Source organism: Paralichthys olivaceus, chromosome 23, assembly GCF_024713975.1.
Source record: "Paralichthys olivaceus isolate ysfri-2021 chromosome 23, ASM2471397v2, whole genome shotgun sequence".
Lineage (NCBI taxonomy): Eukaryota > Metazoa > Chordata > Actinopteri > Pleuronectiformes > Paralichthyidae > Paralichthys > Paralichthys olivaceus.
Genome location: NC_091115.1, coordinates 15,050,350 through 15,069,432, shown reverse-complemented (window position 1 = coordinate 15,069,432; position 19,083 = coordinate 15,050,350). Strand labels below are relative to the sequence as shown.

At 42.0% G+C, this 19,083-nt stretch overlaps 1 protein-coding gene across 11 annotated transcripts in view; it reads left to right on the top strand.

The window, feature by feature from the left end:
• Positions 1–8,036: 8,036 nt before the first annotated feature.
• Positions 8,037–19,083, top strand: part of sbf1 (SET binding factor 1) — a 56,670-nt gene continuing 45,623 nt past the window's right edge. For 9 of the 11 annotated variants that reach the window (XM_069520051.1, XM_069520047.1, XM_069520045.1 and 6 more), the window contains exon 1: positions 8,047–8,248. In XM_069520051.1, the coding sequence (XP_069376152.1) occupies positions 8,194–8,248 (55 nt within the window). In that variant the 5' untranslated portion in view covers positions 8,047–8,193. Of the gene's footprint in view, positions 8,249–19,083 lie in introns of all 11 variants that reach the window. The other 2 variants (XM_069520055.1, XM_069520052.1) reach the window with 1 other exon arrangement.

Below are 19,083 nucleotides of genomic sequence, written 5' to 3'. Positions count from 1 at the left end.
AGAGAAGTGAAGGAAATAGTAGCAGAGCGGGAGTCAAAGTTGATTTAACTTTTACATCGCACCACTGGAGGCAGCACTTGGTGAGAAAAGAAAGCAGAACTTGTAATGTTTCTCATGAAACATGTTATGGCAAAAACTTAACCACATGCCAACCTAACAGCTTTTTCTCAAGAATTCCAATGCAGCTCATATCTTCACAGATATGAGCTGCAGTGGGTATAAGTTAGTTGAAAAAGTATTAAGATTAATCAAGATTTTTGTTATATGGAGCTGCTGGCAGTTTTACAATTTAGGTGAACTTACCCTTTAATTTTGTAGTAAACATGTCTGTGAATGTTCACATCTGTGTGAGGACATTGCTATGAAAAGGCCCATAAACAACAGGTGATGTTGATGGCTCTGACCCAAAGTGTCCTGTGATACAAAACAAATTAATCATATGATCTCAAGTGGCTGAGTTGAGGGATTGCATATACAAACAAGCCACACGTGCAGGTTTATGGTAGAATTTCTGTCTCCTCCAGGAGACTGTCTGGTTCCTCCTGTTTGTGAGAAAATAGCAGCTCATACACTAAAATCAGCAAACACAGCAGCTTGTGAGCATGTTTTTAACTTTCTGGCAGAACCTGATCTGGCTCCAACCAAGCAGCACACAGCCAGAGATACTACAGTGTTACATCCACTGTATCCTGCCTTTCTTACCCACTTAGGATCAACATTTCTAAATATTCTACCAATATCATTCACTGTTTGTGAAGTTGTTATTCCAAAACAGTCCACACCTTAGGAAACACCCCTCTGCTTGCTCCTGCCTCCTTGTGCAAATAACTGCCAGAGATAACTGACATACAAATGTGACATGACTGCAAGGTTTTTCTAGGTATTGTGTTTTGCTTAATGGGTATTTTTGAAGAGACCTGAAACCAAATTTTTTCTAGCAGTTAGCCAGGTTTAGTCCATCAAGGGACAGTATGGTAGTCTAATGATTGCTGCCCCCTAGTGAACCTCATGTCACATCAGCAGAATACCCTGCACACCAGCTGCTGCTTAGAGGGAATCTATTGAGATGCATCCCATCAGTTTCAGTTAACCCACATGAAAATATATTTTATCCGTGAATGTATCTTGGCCACTGTCTTCAATTCTGATATAATTGTTGAGCAGCCATCCCCACAAATCCCTTTCAATTTGGAGACATTTTCTCACTGCAGTTTGTTGTTGTTCTGTCCGAGCACTCTCAGTCAAGTTTGTTTGGAATGGCTGCTTACCAGTGCTGCATTGTGTGGGAGGAGGACGCTAACAGGACAGGGTCCTGCCAGCTCTGCGGAGAAATGAGGGATTGGATTTCAGTGTGGGAAAGATGATGGCGAAGGACAGAGGTGGCCGATAACAGCAGGGCTCCAAGAAATCACAGCATGTAATGAGGGAAACAGGGCAACAGACATAATAATACACATCGACATTGACTGTGTCAGGCTTTATTGTGCCTGAATGTGGCCAACTGCTGCAGCCAGGTTCCAACATCTGGGGTTACGTCGACTTAATACCTGAAGGTATGGAAGTTATTTGACAATCATCCGGCGTCATTCTAGGTGACAAACACTTTTGGCCATTTATTGGAATTCAGTGCTTTCCTTAAAGGTAGAGTGTGTAGAATTAAGTGAAATTTAGTGGTGAAATTGCATGTTGCAGCTGAACACCCCTCTCTTTCCCCTCCTCTTCCAAACATAAAAAAAGAACCTGTGGTAGCTTCAGTTGTCATAAAAACTCAAAAGGTGTTTAGTTTGTCCAGTCTGGACTAATGTTAAAAACATGGCGGCCTCTGTAGAGAGGGTCCCCTCGATGTAAATATAAAGTATTTAAATGTAAAGGGCCTTTTCTGGGGTAAAGAAAACTACAATTCATCCAATTTAGATGAAATGAACTAGTGAAAACATCATGAGGATTATTCTACATTACATATCTGCCAATAGTTCCCTTTCACCTAAATCTTACACACTGGTCCTTTAAGGACACTTCAGCAGGGTGGATGCCAGTCAACAAAGGGTAAAGACAAATAACACCAACTCAAGAATAAAGGTACCAGTGATTACCATATCAGTTAACTATGAGAGTGTTATTGTGTATACAGAGTGTTCATCAGAGTGTGCATGTTAAAATTGTTCATGCACTGTGGTAGATGCAAGCATTTATATCAGAATAGGTGTCAGGTTTCGCTCCTGTCTGTGTGTTCTGTATTACATAGTGGTCCCCAGATCACAGAGAAATCGATGGATACTTCATTATTGTGGTTACAACATCTCACTGAGATATTTGTAGATCAAAGCTCCTCATAAACCTGCTCTTTTTGCATAGTTACATATCTGATGTCAACATGATTATATGTATATAACATGTTCATGCAGTTTTGTGGATGTTGAATCATACCCCACATTGATTTTTCGTGAAAACCCTCTCCCTTTATTAATTAATTTTTTTTCTCCCTGTGTGGGTTTTCTCCGTGCTTCCCCCCAGAGTCCAAAGATATGCAGATTGGAGTTTAGGTTAATTGAAGCCTCTAAATTGACCATAGGTGTGAATTGCTGAATGTCCCTGTATGTTGGTCCTGCAATATGCTGGCAACCTGTCCTGGGTGTGCCCCGCCTCTCGCCCAAATGTCAACTGGGATTGGCACCAGCCCTCTGCAGCCCCTGAGAGGATAGGTGGTATGGATAATGGATGGGTGGATTTTCATCTTACTGTAAAATAAAACTTTTCTCAGTTTACACTTTGATGTTTTGATTCTAAAGCCTAAATGTGTCTGTAGGACCAGTTGCATGATGTCCTGTTTGATGTCACTTCTTATGGTTTTAGCTACTCGGTGTGGTCCTTCTCTCCAGCTGCAATACATGTTAAGGTTTTAGCTCAGAAAAAAGTCAACCAATATTGACACCAGTAAAGCAAATGGAAGGACTTTTAATGAACTATATTAATTACCACTTGGGGCCACTATTCAGCAAATATTACATACCCTCGCTTTACTGTAAATGCTTGCTGTCGTGTATATGACGGTGTTGACTATGCAGGGAGGTTCCAAAGGTAAGTTGTGAATGAGCTACATTATGGAATGTGTAGTTTATTGGAGCTTCACCAACACAACAGCCTCTGCTGCTTCAGTTTCAATTACCTCTCTTTAATCTCTCTGTCCTTCACCTTTAATTAAAGTAAAAAGACTTTATTGCTGCAGTACCCTGGACAAGTTCATTCTTTCGGATTAAACTTGCATTGCAATCGGCATGTGATGATTTCACGCCACAAGAGACAAAACAATTACATCTGCGATCATCTTCCTCGATTGTTTGCAGTAAAAACACAAGAGCTACAAATCCAGATTTACAACAGTTTACTATACACACAGTCTTTTGCCACACTGTGTTTACTTGTGTCAAAACAGAAGGGTTCCAATTACAGCAGTGAAGAGACAGTATATTTGTATATGATTCATCAGTCACCTGGAAAAACAGTTCAGCTACCTGCACAAGAGAAACTCAGAGTAGTGACAGGGTAAAGTGAAAACATCTCTGAAGACATCTGCATATCTCAGCTCAGGGGAATTCAGATTAATGTCTGCAATGACTGTTTGATGAAGCGTTTCATGTGCCACGCTTCACCTGAGCTGAGGGGAAATGAATTGCTGAAATGGCCCAGTGAAAAGCAATGATGTGCATGAGGCCTTCAAACCACTTCCTGTATTCGGTTATTGTACAGGAAGTCACATGGTTGTTGCATCCTGCAAAGAGTGGCTTTGAGCTCTGATTAGACTGTTACTTATAGAGAATCAGAGATGGGACAAGTGCATATCCTCCTCTCTTCTTTCTCTTTTTCTTAGAAATTAAAAGTGACAAAAAAGAAAAATACATATGATGATGATAGAACATTAAAATAGCTAAACTGCAACATTCTCATATATATTACCTATAAAAGTGAGTGTGGCTCGAAGGTCATCTTACACGCTTACCTCAAATCGAGTCAAGACAAGTCAAGTTTATATATAAAGTACAATTAAAACAACCAGAAGTTCAGAACAATAAAAATGCGAAGAGAAATATTAGTTTAAAAAATAAAGTAAAATGCTAAAAAGTGAATAAAAGAAGTCAAAGCCCAGAGAAAACAAAAGTTTAACCTTAAATGTCTTGGCTGGTGAACAGTTGATGGTAAGAGGAATAAGAAGAAGAAGAAGAGATACTATATTGTTCCCTGAAAGGGAAATTCTTTTTACACTCATTTTTATACATGCAGTTTTTTTAACACTGAAACACAATCCCACACACACAAAGGGCTCATAGACATGCACATGTGGAGAGAGATGGTGGAGTGATTGTAAATGAACATAATGGAAGAATCACTACACTATTATATGAATGATTCAACAAAGTAATTCCTCTGGAGTCTAGTGAGGTCACAAGTTTTAAACTATGCATTTTATTGTCATTATCATTATTATTATTATCAGCCTGCATTGGTCCCCCTTGTCCATCAGCTGTGATATGAAAATATCTCATTTACACAGTGAAAAAATACATTTATTTGTATATTTATATTTTAATTTTGTATCATGCTGAGAGCCTAATACTCATAGGTTTACAAGACATTAAACTTAACCTCAAAGAAAATATTTTACCTCTAAACCCAAACTTGTAAAAATAAAGTAAGCTACACTCAATAAAGTGCAATGACCCAACAGTCTTATTCTGTTTAATGCAAAATTCAGACACTCATAGATATCAGGTGCTTGAATATGTCAGTTTATTAGGTTCTTCCTTTGCCCATACTGCAGCCATAATTTTTGCGCAGTCCTGCTTGAGAAAAACAGACACTGCAATGAAAATTCTACCTCCTAGGCAGAGATAGAAAAATAAAAGTGTCTGTCCTGCTCATAGCTCAGCTGTTGCAGTGTGGAGCATCGCTCCCTCCAAGCTTTGGCTTGGTCTGGCATTTGGTCTCAAGTAGTCGGTTGAGTTCATTGAAAGTCAACACTGGAACTGAGGGTGTCAGAGGAGTCAACAGATATGAGTCGTGTGCAACTCTGCCTCGTTCTGCCTTCAGTTTCCACCACCAGCCTCTGCATGCGTCACAGTTTTCTGGGTTGGTCTTTTTAAAACAGGACTGAGTCCATAAAAGTTCCAAGTCATACTCCTTGCACAATTATTTGATTGACAGAATTGAAGTTGACCTTAGAGGACAGTCCTAACATTCATGCCTTCTGAGGACTCTTGTTATTTTGATAGAGATGGGCTACCTGTATCCCTATCCAGGCTTTGTGCAAAGTTAAGCTGTACTGCTTCTGCTTTATATTAACTGCTTTGCAGATATGAGAGTGGTGTTAATCTTTGTAACCCAATGTGACAAAGTGAGTAAGCGTTCTTCTCTTCCCCTGAAACTGGCTTCACTTTGCACAAAATATGCTCTCAGTAAATGGTTCTGCATATCCTTCCAGCATCTTAGAACAAATATGACATGTCGAAAAAATGCAAAATACCTCCAAGACTGTCTTTTTAAAAGAGGAACAGAAAAACAAAACTAGACACAAAGAATTGAATATTTATTTCAGGGAACATCTGTGATGACTGAGCACTTGGACAGTTGCAGAGTCTGCAGCAGACTGATCTCCCCTTCTTTCCAATCTGCTGCGTATCTATGGCAAGTGTAGCTCAAGGTCAGGATGCAGTTAACATCAGCTGTGAGAACCAAAACCACCGGTGACCTCGATACATCTCCCCCTGAAACTAGCGCTCACTGACCAGCTTGAGAGTCATGTTATCTCCTGTTAACAAAGCTGTGGTTGTCCGAACAGGCCCTGTTTACCAGAGGGCGGCCAGCGCCGTCCTGCAGTCACCCACACTGGGTCTCAGATAACTGTGGGAGAATAGTGGGAGACAAGTTGTTTCTGAGTGTTGGCAAAACAAAGCCCTTGAAGAAAAATGTGACATCTCATGCTCGGGATTGTTTTCAACCAGGGAGTGATAAGCACTTTGGGTCAAAGGTCCCAGCACAGGAAGTGTTGGACTTCTCTCAAGGCTGTTACAGTGCTGACAGCCAAGGACAGGCCACATGGTTGTTGGCCCTCAGGCCTCTCTCACCTCCCCCTGACATGTTATCTGCACATTCAAATTGACACTGCAACAGCATGACAATGTTTCTGCAGCTGAAGCATAATCGAAGTAGTCCTACAGACAAATTTCAACATTCCTCATATTTATATCTATATTTACTTACTGATACCATTTGTTTTCAACTAAAGGCTGCAGAAAATATGCGAGATAAAAGAAATGAATGTTTTGGGAAATCGTTTAGTTCAGTTTCATTTTGACCAAACTATCACTTACACACTTGACATATACATGTGCATGTGAGTGTTGTTTTAACTCTGACTTGAATAAAAGAAAAAGTCCTTTATGAGCCAAACACAAAGATTGAGACAATTTAGCTTATTCTTTATAGATGGTGGTCAGACTAATTGCTCCTCTGATGGTTTGGACCTTTGCACTGGACAATCCCAGACACGCACCCTCTGCTTGGATGTACCAAATAAAGGATGACTTTAAACTGCACCCCAACAAAGTGCCAACTTCAGTTGTAACTGTGGGTGAGGAAACTCGATTTATTTAACACAGTTTTCCAACAGGCCATGATCCAATTGGTTGCAAGGGTAACAAGATTTTAGTACAATATGTCAATATGACTTTTCTCTTATCTTGCTTATTTAGTGTGGGATATGTTGTAGTTTTACATTTTTAAGCATTTAAAAAAAACAAAAAAACAAAGCAATATGATTGAGAATATCAATCTTTGTTTGAACTCTGTGTATGCAACATATGTGACATGGGAAGGTAATTCTACATTTACTTAAAGTATTATTAATTAATCTGTCCATAATCTTCTCAATTTCCTAAAGCCAATGAGGACACTGTTTCAAATGCCTTCATTTACTTAATCTGCATCATACATCCTGGAGTGACCAGGATGTCTAAGGTGAATATCACAAAACCACAACATCCACAGCTCGGCATCCTGTGCAGTCACACACCTCTTTCTCTTTGACTGTGTTTCCTGACTGTTTCTCCACTGCTGCTGGAGATACAGTCAAAAATGGCAAAACCCAAACACATTCGGTTTAAGATCGTATAAAAATAGAAAATTCACACAATCGAGAAACTGGAATCCCAGAATATTCGACATATCTCTTCAAAAACGGAAATTAATTGTCAAAATAGTTCATTTCTGACACTTGACCTGGTTTCAACTCAAATAAATTGAATGTCCATTTTCATTTATCATGTTAGTGTCTAGCTATGCAGTAGCTTTGTAAAAATTCAATTATATAAGGATCAAATCATTACTAAATTCACATTTAAAGACCCCTGCAACCTCAAAGTATATGCAGTATAGATAATGAGTGGATGGATGGATGGAAGTTTAAAGATTGATTTTTGCTCAACATTAGAAAAACAAGACAATTAACTGTGGTTTTGAAACATGTCATAAATTTGAGGTAGAGCAAAAATAATCATGTGTTTTATGTCCTTACCAATATGTCGTATATATATTGAATTTTTGTTATAATGCTAGTGAAGAATAATTATATTGAATTTAAGGATTGTTATCTTTTTATCGCCCAAACCCATGGTGAGATTTTCACTCAGCAGGCACATGGACTTGTGCAGAAATAGTTCGCTCTGTGCATTAAATATTGGTTGATCATGTGCAGTGGGCCTGTGTTCTCTGGTGATAATCTCGGGCACAACAAGTAATTGTGGGCCCCATGAATGAAAATGACCATTTTAAAATGGTGCATTTCCACTGGATGTTTGTGGATTCTCTTCAGTTTAGTCCTCCTGGAATCACCACCACCGTTCACTCCTTAATCACTGTTTTTTATACGGGTTTTGGTCAGACTGCTGGTCCCCGGGGCTGGTTCCGCTCCTCGCATGGGACATTCCTGCCGAGCGGCCCCTCCCTAAAGCCCCTCAGTGCGCAGACTCCGGCTCTGCGCTGTCAGGGCAAGGCAGTCTGACAGTATGGCGGCGGGGTGCAGCTGGAAGGATGCTACAGTCGCCCGTGATGCGTCTGTTGCCGGCAGGACGTGAATGGACCTTTGACGGCAGAGAGAGCAGAGGATCCAGCGCGAAAGGCCCGTCGCCGTGAGCTCCGAAGATGGCCAGGCTCGCCGACTACTTCTTAGTTGTCGGCTACGACCTCGACAAGCGAGGTGGGTGCTCTTGAGTTAGCCTGCCCTGCTAGCCCGTTAGCGTTAGCCGTGTGCAGCGGCGGAGGCGGGGACCAGGCCGGTCGCCGCTCGCGGTTCACCCGACGCTGGGATTCACTGTAGCCCGGGGACTCGCAGGCCTCACGGGATTAGTGTACTTTAATGCTCGCCTGTCAGCTGGTGTCCCGCATTTTCCAACGAGGGTGGGGGGGCGTGCTGAATGCTAAGGCTAACCACAGCGCTCAATGAGCAGACGTGTTTTAGCTTTAGCAAAACAAACAGTTTGTGTTGACAGAAAAGTTGCTAAGAGCTAACGGGAGCCGGACTCAGGGGAGGAGGGGAGAGGAGGAGAGGGGAGAGGGGGGGGGGTCCTGTTTGCTCCACTGTGACCTGAGCACGGATTTATTCACCCGTTTCAGTCGTGTCTCATTCACCGAGTGTTACCGGTGTCGGCATTTTAACACACTGCTAGTTAGCGAGCTGTCAGAGTTGTGGCTGCAGGCTCCGGCGCTCCTGCTGGGGACAGTCAGCACGATGCAACCCTGCTCGGTTTCCTGCACGGACCTGATTTAAAGCAAAAATTCAGTGCAAATCTTTGCTCCTCGGCGCAGTCGCGGATTGTTTTCTTTGTACGTGTTCTGTGTGGATTAACCCAGATGGCTTTGCCCCTCCCTGAACCCCCTTGGACCGGAGCTGCGTTCCCTTGTGTTGTTGGGACGGGGTTGGGACCGTTATCTGAACCCCCTCCTCCTCCTCCTCCCTTCAGCCTGAGCCTTGGCCTAGATCTTTTCCAGTATAATGGCCTGTTTAATCATGAAATATTCACCCTGCCTGTCCGACAGGAGCATGCTGCTTGTAGCGTGCTGCAGCCTTTTATTTAGAGTAGGGTTTTGCCTATGACTAATTCAGAAGAGGGAAATTGTAACATGACAAGCCCTCTGTGCAGCGGAGTGGCCAGAGAGCTGGCTTTTACCTTGATGATGCTGGTGCAGCCTCCATCACATTTCTGATTGCATGGAAGCACTTACTGCCCCTTGTATTTTTCCTCAGAAGGGGCTGAATACAGGATGTTATAACGTGGACACTGCAAACGCTGCAGAAACTCTCCTTCCTGTTCTACCCTGCCTGAATGCAATGCAGAGAAGAACAGGCCTGTAAAAAGCATCTGGGAACCAGACAATAAAGCCGCAGTGGCTTTAATGGATCAAGGCTCCCATGCCTTGTAAAGCTAAACATTTAAGGGCGATGATGATTGCTGGCGTTGCCCCACTACTGCTGCCACAGTGTTTGCAGCAACTTTATTCGGCGCTTTTCGATGGTTGTGTTAAACGTCACCATTCACTGGTATGAGATTGCTCCCACCATTATGTCATTGCTATCATCATTTGATGCACTCACAAGCCAATATGAACGTCTTCACCTTCACAAGTTCTTCCTTATTGGTGAGATCAACATGCTCCTGCTCAGTCTTTGCATGAGATGCTGTCTTTTGCTCCTTTAGTTGTGTCTGGTTCCTCACACATTATTGCAAAGCTCCAAAAAGAAATAGCGATTTTATTAAGAGAGCTTATGTAGACATGCTCACCAATCAATAACCAGTGTCTGCTACAGTATCAGTAGTACTGTTATTTCGCCATGCTTCATTGTGTGATGACATTAAAGGTATTCTATTCTAGTGGATGCACAACTTTTGTGCACTTTTTTTATCGTATTTTCCAGCTGCAGTGCTGCTGGCAATGAGAAATGAAACAACACTGTGCCAAAATACTTGGCCACGAATCAAGATCCCCAATCACAAGAATACCAGGAATTCTGCAGCACAGTGGAGTTTCCTCTTGTGTCTAAATATCTCAAGCATCCTGTATACGTGTGTGTGTTGTTGCTAGTTAGTAGTGGAATGCTTTGCAAGCGTGGGCACTGACAGGTTTTCTGAGCTAATATCATCGCTGCACATCTGCCTCTTGGAGTGGCGTCACCAAGAGACACTTCATGTGTTGACAAACACTTACTTTTTTATGATTTTCGATGGAGTTTTGTCTGAGTTAAATTCTTTTAAACAACTCTTGACAGAGTCTAAAAGACACTTACCTAAGGGCAGAGCCTTGAATCTTCCATTCACCCTCTGTCATTGTCTGCTAAGGTATCAGGTTGCTCACATTGTGCTCAACCTAGATGCTAAGTTGTACTATTAGTGGATCTTACTTGGAGCCAAAATGGCTGCTGGTGGGTTGCAAAGAGTCCATAGTTGCTGGGGTGTGGTCCTCCTAGCAAGGGTCTCTTGAGAAACACGGCATGACCCTGTGTTTTGACTGGGGTGCCTTCACTGCACCGAGGGTCTGGCAGCCAATTAGATGCACAGTGTGAGGCCCAAACAGGAAATAGAGGAGGGGACCGTAAAGAGACTTTTTAGAATGCTTAGTGCGTGAATCCAGTTTGTTCCCATGTGCGTGTGTGATAACCAGGGAAGGGGCTTGTTTAGCTTGTGTGTCTGTGCGAGGCGGTCTCATTCAAGACAGTGAAGAGACACACAGACTCTTACATACAGGCCCCATTGTAGCTCCATCTGTGAGCCTTTGGCGCTGCAGTTTGAGGGTGTTGGTCATCGCTGTGGCTGCCTCTAAACAGAATGCAGAGCGGTTGTTTTCAGGCTGGAGTGACAGTTCTGGCATGCCCAGCCTCCTCTACACACACAAAACACACACATACACCCCGACAGCTTGCAGTCAAGCTGGGACCATTCACAACATTAGAAGCCAGTGAGGAGACAAAGAGCTGCTCACAGGGCAGACAGAGCACGCCTGGAGGCTTTTGTGTTTACAAAACTCAGGTTGTCTGGTGCTGTTATACAGTGTTGTCATGGTTCTAAAGTTGTGACATTGCAATTTTCTTATAATGTGTTGGCCTTAAGCTTGATAACATAGTAAATAAATCTGAAAGCAGTGTGCTGTGTCTGACTGGGACAGTGTAGTGATTGTGTTTCTCGGGGTCTCAATTCAAAATTTAATATTTCACTTCTGGCGCCAGTTTTATTGCCCGCTTTGTCATTATCATTCGAAAGCTCTGACACGTCCAAAAAATACACGATAAAAAAGTTTTGTTCTGTGAAGTATCATGCACATAAGCACCATGTTTTGTGGAGGCTGGTCAGTGTTTTCCTGTTCAAATTTCTGTGTTGGGTTCACGCTCTTCAGTGTTTGTTTGTTTGTGTGTTGTCTTTGAAAGCAAATTTCTGTAAAGGGTGATTTGCATCACAGTAAAATATGTGAGTGTAATATGAAATTTCATGCAGTATATATGTTGTCATTCACACAGTCCTACTAGCGTTTAAGATGGGGATATCTATTATTGTGGCTAAGCTATGAGTAATTCATGTGGTATACTCACAGGTGCATTTCAAACTGAGAGTGTGAACGCAAGGGAAGTTCTAAAGGAAGCTTCACTACATTGAGCTCAGTGGGTTAATAGAGTCCTCTCGTGCTGAAAGCAAGATGAAGTAAGTGACTGAGCATGAGGAGAGAGGAGTGTGTGTGATGCTGCCAGCGGTGCCTGCCTGTGGGCAGCCACTTCCTCCATCCCTCCAGAGCTGGGCTGCAGTCTTTCAGGCCCTCCAGAAATAGCCCTCACAATCTGCCTTTCATAGAGGGACAGAGTGACGCTCGGTCATGGCAGTGCACTGACGCTTGTGTGTTGGCGTGACCCGCTCTCCCGCTTGCCACTCAGATGGCTGCCTGAATGTTTGTGGCTGTCTCTCTGTGTTTGCCGCGTTACCACGGCAATGTCTAGCCCCCCCTTCCTTCGTAGGCATTGGGTTGTGATGAGCATACTGACCAGTACGCTCGCACTTTTAGTTTTGGGCGGAAATTAATATGCAGTAGCTTTCAATTTGAGCATTTCCATACTAAAGGATTGCGTAAGGTCCAGAGATTTAATTAAATTTTTATGGAAGCCTTTTGAGCTGGCATTAACAAGATACCCAAACCCTTCACTTATACAAGTTGAGGAAGTTATTTTAGCATTCAGCTAATAATACTATATGGCATTAAAAAAATTAATTCCATAAATCATAATTCTGAAATCAAAACAAAACAGAAAGCATATTTGCAGCTTTTACAGACATCTGCTTTGGAGCTGTGGTCAGGGAGATACCATCACACATCTCTGTTGTGTGTGTGTGTGTTACAGCAGTCTGTCTGCTGTGCTGAATGCTTGTTATTCATGAGGGAGTTGATGGCCCCAGGGCCCCAATGTTTCCCTCATTCCCGCAATGCAGATATAGGTCGAGTGTGTGAGTGTGTGTCCACGCACAGGGTAGGGATGCACATACATGCTTCTACACACATGCTTCCTTTACACAGACCCCTGTCATGTAGATCACTTGAGTCATCAGCCACGTCTTCTTCTGTCTGATTCTAAACAGCAAATCATAATCCGAGGCTGTGTAGGTCGACTTCATTGTTTGTGTGTCGGTTGCTCAGTAAATGTGAACTGCACCCCGGGGGGTGGGGGGTTTGGGTTGGGCAGGCAACAAATGGTTTGGTCTGTTGCCTCGGATTTAATCAGTTTGCACATTTAAATATCATAGATGGTCTTCAACAAATGTCTGTTAAAAGTTATTTTATGTTGAAGTCAAATAAAGGAAGCAACATTGAAAAATACTCATGTAAACATGGTCTGTAAGTGTGCATGTTTGTGTGTGTGAAGGGGATGTTAAGGGATGCCCTCCTGTGTAGCGCTTTGATGGCTTCCCTGGAATTCAGAGAATTTCTCTGTCCCCTCTTGTGACAAAGGCTGAGTCAGTGCTGCTCTCCGTCAGCCCCGTAGGTGCTCGAGAGAGCAATCATTCAAATCCCCGAGGGGTGATTCCAGCGTGTCCCGAATCGTGTTGATCTGAAGATAAGGGCTTGGTAGGATAGTCGTGAGGCTGGTTGGCTGCTGCGGTTAATAAGATAAGATAAGAAGTCTTTTATTAGTCCCACAATGGGGAAATTTGCGGTAGAGTTAAAAAGACATCAGCAAGAAATAAGTCACATGCAATACGAAGGATAGGAATATAAAAAATATATAGAAACATATGTATGTAATTAAACAAGTATATACAGTGTAATGACAGGAAGAAATATATGCAGCACTACGTCACTAGAACATCCTGTTTTTATTATGGTAACCCTTAGGAAGAGGCTATGTGCACATTTAAATAAATGTAAGGGATTTATTTACGTGGTTTTTATGCACTATTCCATTATTCAGATTATTTGCTTTACCGTCATCATATCAGCATTGAAACACTGACTGACAATAATCTTTCTTGAAAGATTCACAGTCATAATATTACCAATTCTCTTCGGTTTCCTGTAATTCTTATGTTCGCAAAAACAAATGCACTGGGGGAGTGACTGGTTGTAGAAGATAAAGTCTTATCATTATTAAAATGGCCTCCAGGTCAAATCTTTCTTCCAGAAAAAAAATCTGCTTCCCAGACGCCCACTGTTCCAGCTCTAATCTTATATGTAGCCTGTGATTGGGTTGAAAACACAGATTAAAAGACTGTTACTGGTCTAGACCTGGCTTGATGTTTACACTGTATTTATGGCACACGTTTGCTGCCCTCCCCTTCCCCCCAGAAATAGGTCTGTGTTATTTAAAGGTTATTTAGATTATTGTCAAAGCCCAGGGATTTAGATTGGTGGCACACTCATGGTCGTACAAAATTACAAAAAATGTGGAGCTGACTCTAAACCCGAGGGTGTGGGGATTAATCTATTCTACTTTGCCAGTTCCATCAGTGGTGTCATCGATTTCAATCAGCTATGCTACCACACCAATCAGACGCAGTGTTACTTCTGCTGGACGTGAATGTGCCCTATGATGTGTATATTTGGGCTGTTAGTGGTTTAGACTGTGGTAGAATATGGAGCATTGCGGGTTAATTTGCAACTTAAAATCAATCTGACACATGAACCGATGGAAGGGGAAAGATCAGTGTGTGTTTAAAAACGATTAGAGGGTTGTGTGGTGCACTGCTGAGTGAAGACAAAGCTCTGCAAGCTGCAAGATAAATTGTGATTGAGTTCTACAGCATGCGGCTATCACGTTTCCTGTTGCAGTATTCTGGGGTAGTGCACGGAAGTCTATTTTGCATCGTGCTCCCGAGAAACTGCTTTCAGTTATGCTGTGTTTCCTTCAATTCATTGTGTCGGTGGTGGATTACCATATGTCTTAATTCACTTGCATCCCTCTGTTGCTGTTAGCGTCCTTCTCTTAATCCTCCTTAGATCTTAATGTTAGGTAAAAACTGTCTGCTTTGCAATTAAAGTAAGGACAGGAGTAATTAATGATGCTGCTCTGTGGCATCCTTATGCTACTGCTCCACAATTGCATATTTCATTTACCAACACATTTCTGGAGTTGCTCACCACGCTGCTGACATCCTCCGTATCCCTTAGTCCACTTGAAGCTCTTTGAGAGCCAAAAGACAGCGACATATTAGTATCAAGGCTGTGTTCTTACTCCTTGTGTGATTTGTACCCACAGATGAGTCCTACAGGCTGTCTTTGATTTATGTCTCTCATACTGTCACTCTTGGATGTCACATCATTTTCAATGGCAGCGTAAAATGCTTTGCATATTATATTGTCAAACATGCATACTGCACATAAGATTGCTTACAGGCGTATCCTGGCATTCCCTTGACCTTTTTAAAAAAAGTCTAACAAGTACAACATTTGGATTTTAATATTTTCATTTATTTACACTAATATAGACTAAAGGTTCGTATTGCATTGTGTTGTTTTTACTTTGTGCTCATTGAACTTTGTGAAAGCCACATTCAGAAATACTTTTTACACAGGATCTTGTGATCTTGAGTGAGAGGTAAATGGCGTTTGGTCGGTTGCAGACTGAAACTGTGCTGAGCTGGTGGTGGGTTATAATTGTCAGTCTCTGTATAAAGTCACTGTGCTGTTCAGTGTGACTCACTGTGGGGGTGGGCAGTGACAGTCACTTGGCAGAGGAATCTCTGCATCAAGTCATGAGCTTCAAGTCTGGCTGCTGTCGCTGCAAAGACATGACTTTAGCTCACTGTTAACATCGGTGTGCTCAGGATGTCATGGTGCAGTAGTATTGAAGGACCTGCCCCAGCTTACACTAAACTGTGTGAGGTGATAACATTTGAGTATTTGCTCTTGCTACACTCTGATGTTTGATCACATCAGCCTAAAACAGTGATCCTCAGAGTTACATGCAGCCTCTTGACTGGCTGCCTGTGATACTGCTTTAAGCCCAATGCATGCTTCTTTGTCGAATCTACGCCGTAGCTCTGGCGTAGACTACGGATCGACATGTACCCTATGCAGAACCTTAAGCCGTACACTGACATGCAACAATTGCTTTTCAACATCTGTCAGCTCCAACTCCAACATTATAACACTCGCCATTGTTCTTAAGTAAACAGAGATGCCAGAGACTTTGGAAGTAAGTAGTAAGAAACTCAACACAGGAGCATAGAAACCTTACGGCCACCAGCGCTTCAGAGACAGATTTTGTCAGAGCAATAGTGTGAAATACAGTCACAAAACTTTGCAGCTGTGGTTAACCCATTGCAAGATGATCTTTAGTTTCTACTAGCAAGTGACGATTGGAGGTTTTGCAACATTTACATTATTTTGTCGAGTTATTGTCAGTGGGAACAAAGCTCTCAACAAATTTGCTAACTGACCGGTAGTAAGTGGTTAGCTCTATAATGATAGGACAACAAATTCACACAGATCAACCTCTGTCTCATAATCGTTAGTTAATTATGCCACTTTTGTGGTATTCTGTAGGACACTGCTTATAGTTTATGATAGCTGTAGTTTGTACTAGTGCTTTAAGAATTGGCCAAAAATGAAATGAATCAAAACATGTTTGTTTTTAAAGCTGCTAGTACTGAGCCTGCTCTTCTTCATCCTGTGATGTATTTCAACAAAAATATTTCATTTTTTGGTTGGCCTAACTTCTGTGTTTTGGTTCTGGTTAATTTCATGGTATTATTGTCTCAAATAGTTATATTTCAAAATTACTACTGGCATTTTTCAATTTAACCTCCAGTGAGCTCAGGAAAGAAATTGTCCAATTTAATTTACTGAAACGCTTTTTATGTCCATGATATGAATGGTGACAAAAGGTCTGTGTTTAGTAGAAGTTGAATCTTCGCTGCTCAGAGTGACTGGAACTGACCTGTGGTCGGTGTGCACTGGCAGGTCAGTCCAGTTTGTTCGGTGGCTCAGAATAAACCAGCAGACAAATTCTGAAGCTGAATCGAAGATGTCGTCAATCACCAGTCTGCGGCATTTTGATGCAAATTGCATCTGGAGCAAACTACTCCTCGAAACTGAAATAATAGTCTCTCTGGCTATTGTGCAGCTCTCTGAGGCCATTTCCTCTCCTGAAAAGCCTTTCATTTTTTTTGTGGTGGGGGTTCAGCTGGTGGTGGGGGCTGGTGTGGAGATTAGTTTTGCAGGAAGGATGTGAGTTTACTGAAGAGCTTTTGCCCAAAGAAAATGCCCCACATTGTCTCCACGGTGATGACAGTTGCCAGATTTTTCACCCTCTATTTGGTTCTGGCAGCTTTGCTCAATATGGCTTGGCTCATTTATGCAGGATAACTACCCTTGCTGTCATCTAACACCAAAGTCAGACTGCTCCAAGTGTCAAGTGTTACCTATTGGTGTGCTGATGTGCGGACTTCTGCGACATAAAACCTGATTGCGTTGCCTCTGACCGTGTACGGGGCCTCGGCTTGTAGCTGCAATGCTGCTTCTAATTAGAGTGACTCACATGCTTTCATATTACTCAGTATATTACTCAACAAGACAGTCCTGCATGTGTGTGTGTGTGTGTGGGTTTCAAACAGTGCCTGTGTACTCGTGTAAACAAATGTGTGTGTAATGGCAAGCTGGGTGGACAGCAGAGAGAGCACTATCAGGGCGTGTTCAATAGAACTTAAATATGATGTCATAACTTTTTGTGTTTCAGCTCTGTGAGTGTCTGATTTTACCAGTGCAAAGGTTGTTGTTGTGAAAAGCATTGCATGTTTACACTCTGATCCCACTTAACCTGCAGAGCTCTTATGTTGCTTCACATTAAGTGATTAGTAGGGCCACAGCTATCGATTATTTCAGTAATTGATTATTCCATTGATTATTCCATCGATTAATTGAGTAATAGGATAAAAAAGACCTTTGCATTATTAATTAAACCCCCAGGGTCGCCAGGTAACTGGATTTACATTACAGACAACGACTAGGTTACATATATGAAATTAATGATTGTCAATATAGACATGCTATACCTCGTAGAATGGATAGAAGCTCATGAAAGCCATTTTCACCCAGACCAAACACAATTCCATCACCAAGCAATTAAATCAGCATGTGGAACAAGCACACAAAGCCGGTACTGACTATCATGCTAATTCATGCTACCGACACAAGCTGTCAGACTAAAGTCCAGACTCCACAGATTCCAACGGAATCTTTCTTATCTTTCTACAACCAAAACTCACTCAACCAGCAGCCAAAGAAGAGCAAAAAAAAAAAAACCGACATGCACAAATTGTGCCCTGACTCTGATGTTTTGATCAAAGTTGCCCTAACCATCTAAGTTTTGTTTTATTCGAATGTTCATACAGCAGCTGCGGGAAACTGAAAGTGTATGCTCCGAGGAGCAGAGCAGAGTAGCAGAGTATTATCACATGACAGTTGACCGACAGACCACCGAAGATTTGGTGTCAAAGACAAAAAATTCTGGAAGTTGTTAACGAGTCAACATAGACACAGAACAACACAACAAGCACACAAATGTGTCAACGTGTCTGCAAGAGAGAGACAGATTAAACAAAGCCTAACTGCAAATAATTGAGAAGTTTTTGCAATCCAATTATCTGACTAACATGAGTAATTGTTGCAGCTTTAGAGATACATCTAATTATGTGGTGATAGTGGAATCATTAAATATAATCGCACAACTGTAGTGTTATATGGCGCCGTGGCATCTTGCTGATGGAAGATTTTGTGATGAGTAGAAAAAAGTGAAAACAGCACAGGGGTCATCAGTTTTTTTGTAGAAGTGAGTGGACATCTACATGTGAGGCTGCTAGAAGAGACTTTAAACCTCTTTTTGTACATTGATGTTAATCTGCACTTACATATGTGCACATAGACCTGCACAAAAACACACAAGGCTCAGAGTTCTTTTTAACGGACTGCTACAGTCTGCGTTGTAACTGCCTGATGTCGTGTCAGTGTGGTTTGGAAGCCTGCGAACGAGAAGCTGTGGCTTGGTTCAGAAGAAAGAGCATGATACACATACACACAATTGCACAGCTACACACTCATTTCCACTGTGACTGCCATCACTTAGATGTCACATGACCATTTGGTGTTCTTCCATTCTGTGTCAGAGAGCATCACTGCTGCTAGTAGTCATCTGTGTGAGAAGTCATCAGCGACACACAACCACTTTTGTATGACGCACATTTGTCTCGCTTGCTCCCAACTTTCATGCTCTTGTCTCGCTCCCTTTTCCATGTTAAGTTATTTTACTGTGTGTGAAATGTCTGAGGAGTCGTCTGCTTCAGGTTCAGGCTGTGAGCTGTGATGGATAAGCTGCCGGGTTATTGTGAAGCTGTTTGGTATTTTGTATCTGATTGTATCTGTGGCATCGGTCTGCAACAAGATAGATCTTCTAAAAACAAATACTGCAATTATTTTCTTACCATCAATTGCATATTTCTGTGTGTGTATATCTTGTTCTGTCAGTAGTCAGATTAGGGATATGATACTGAAGAAGTTTAAAATCAG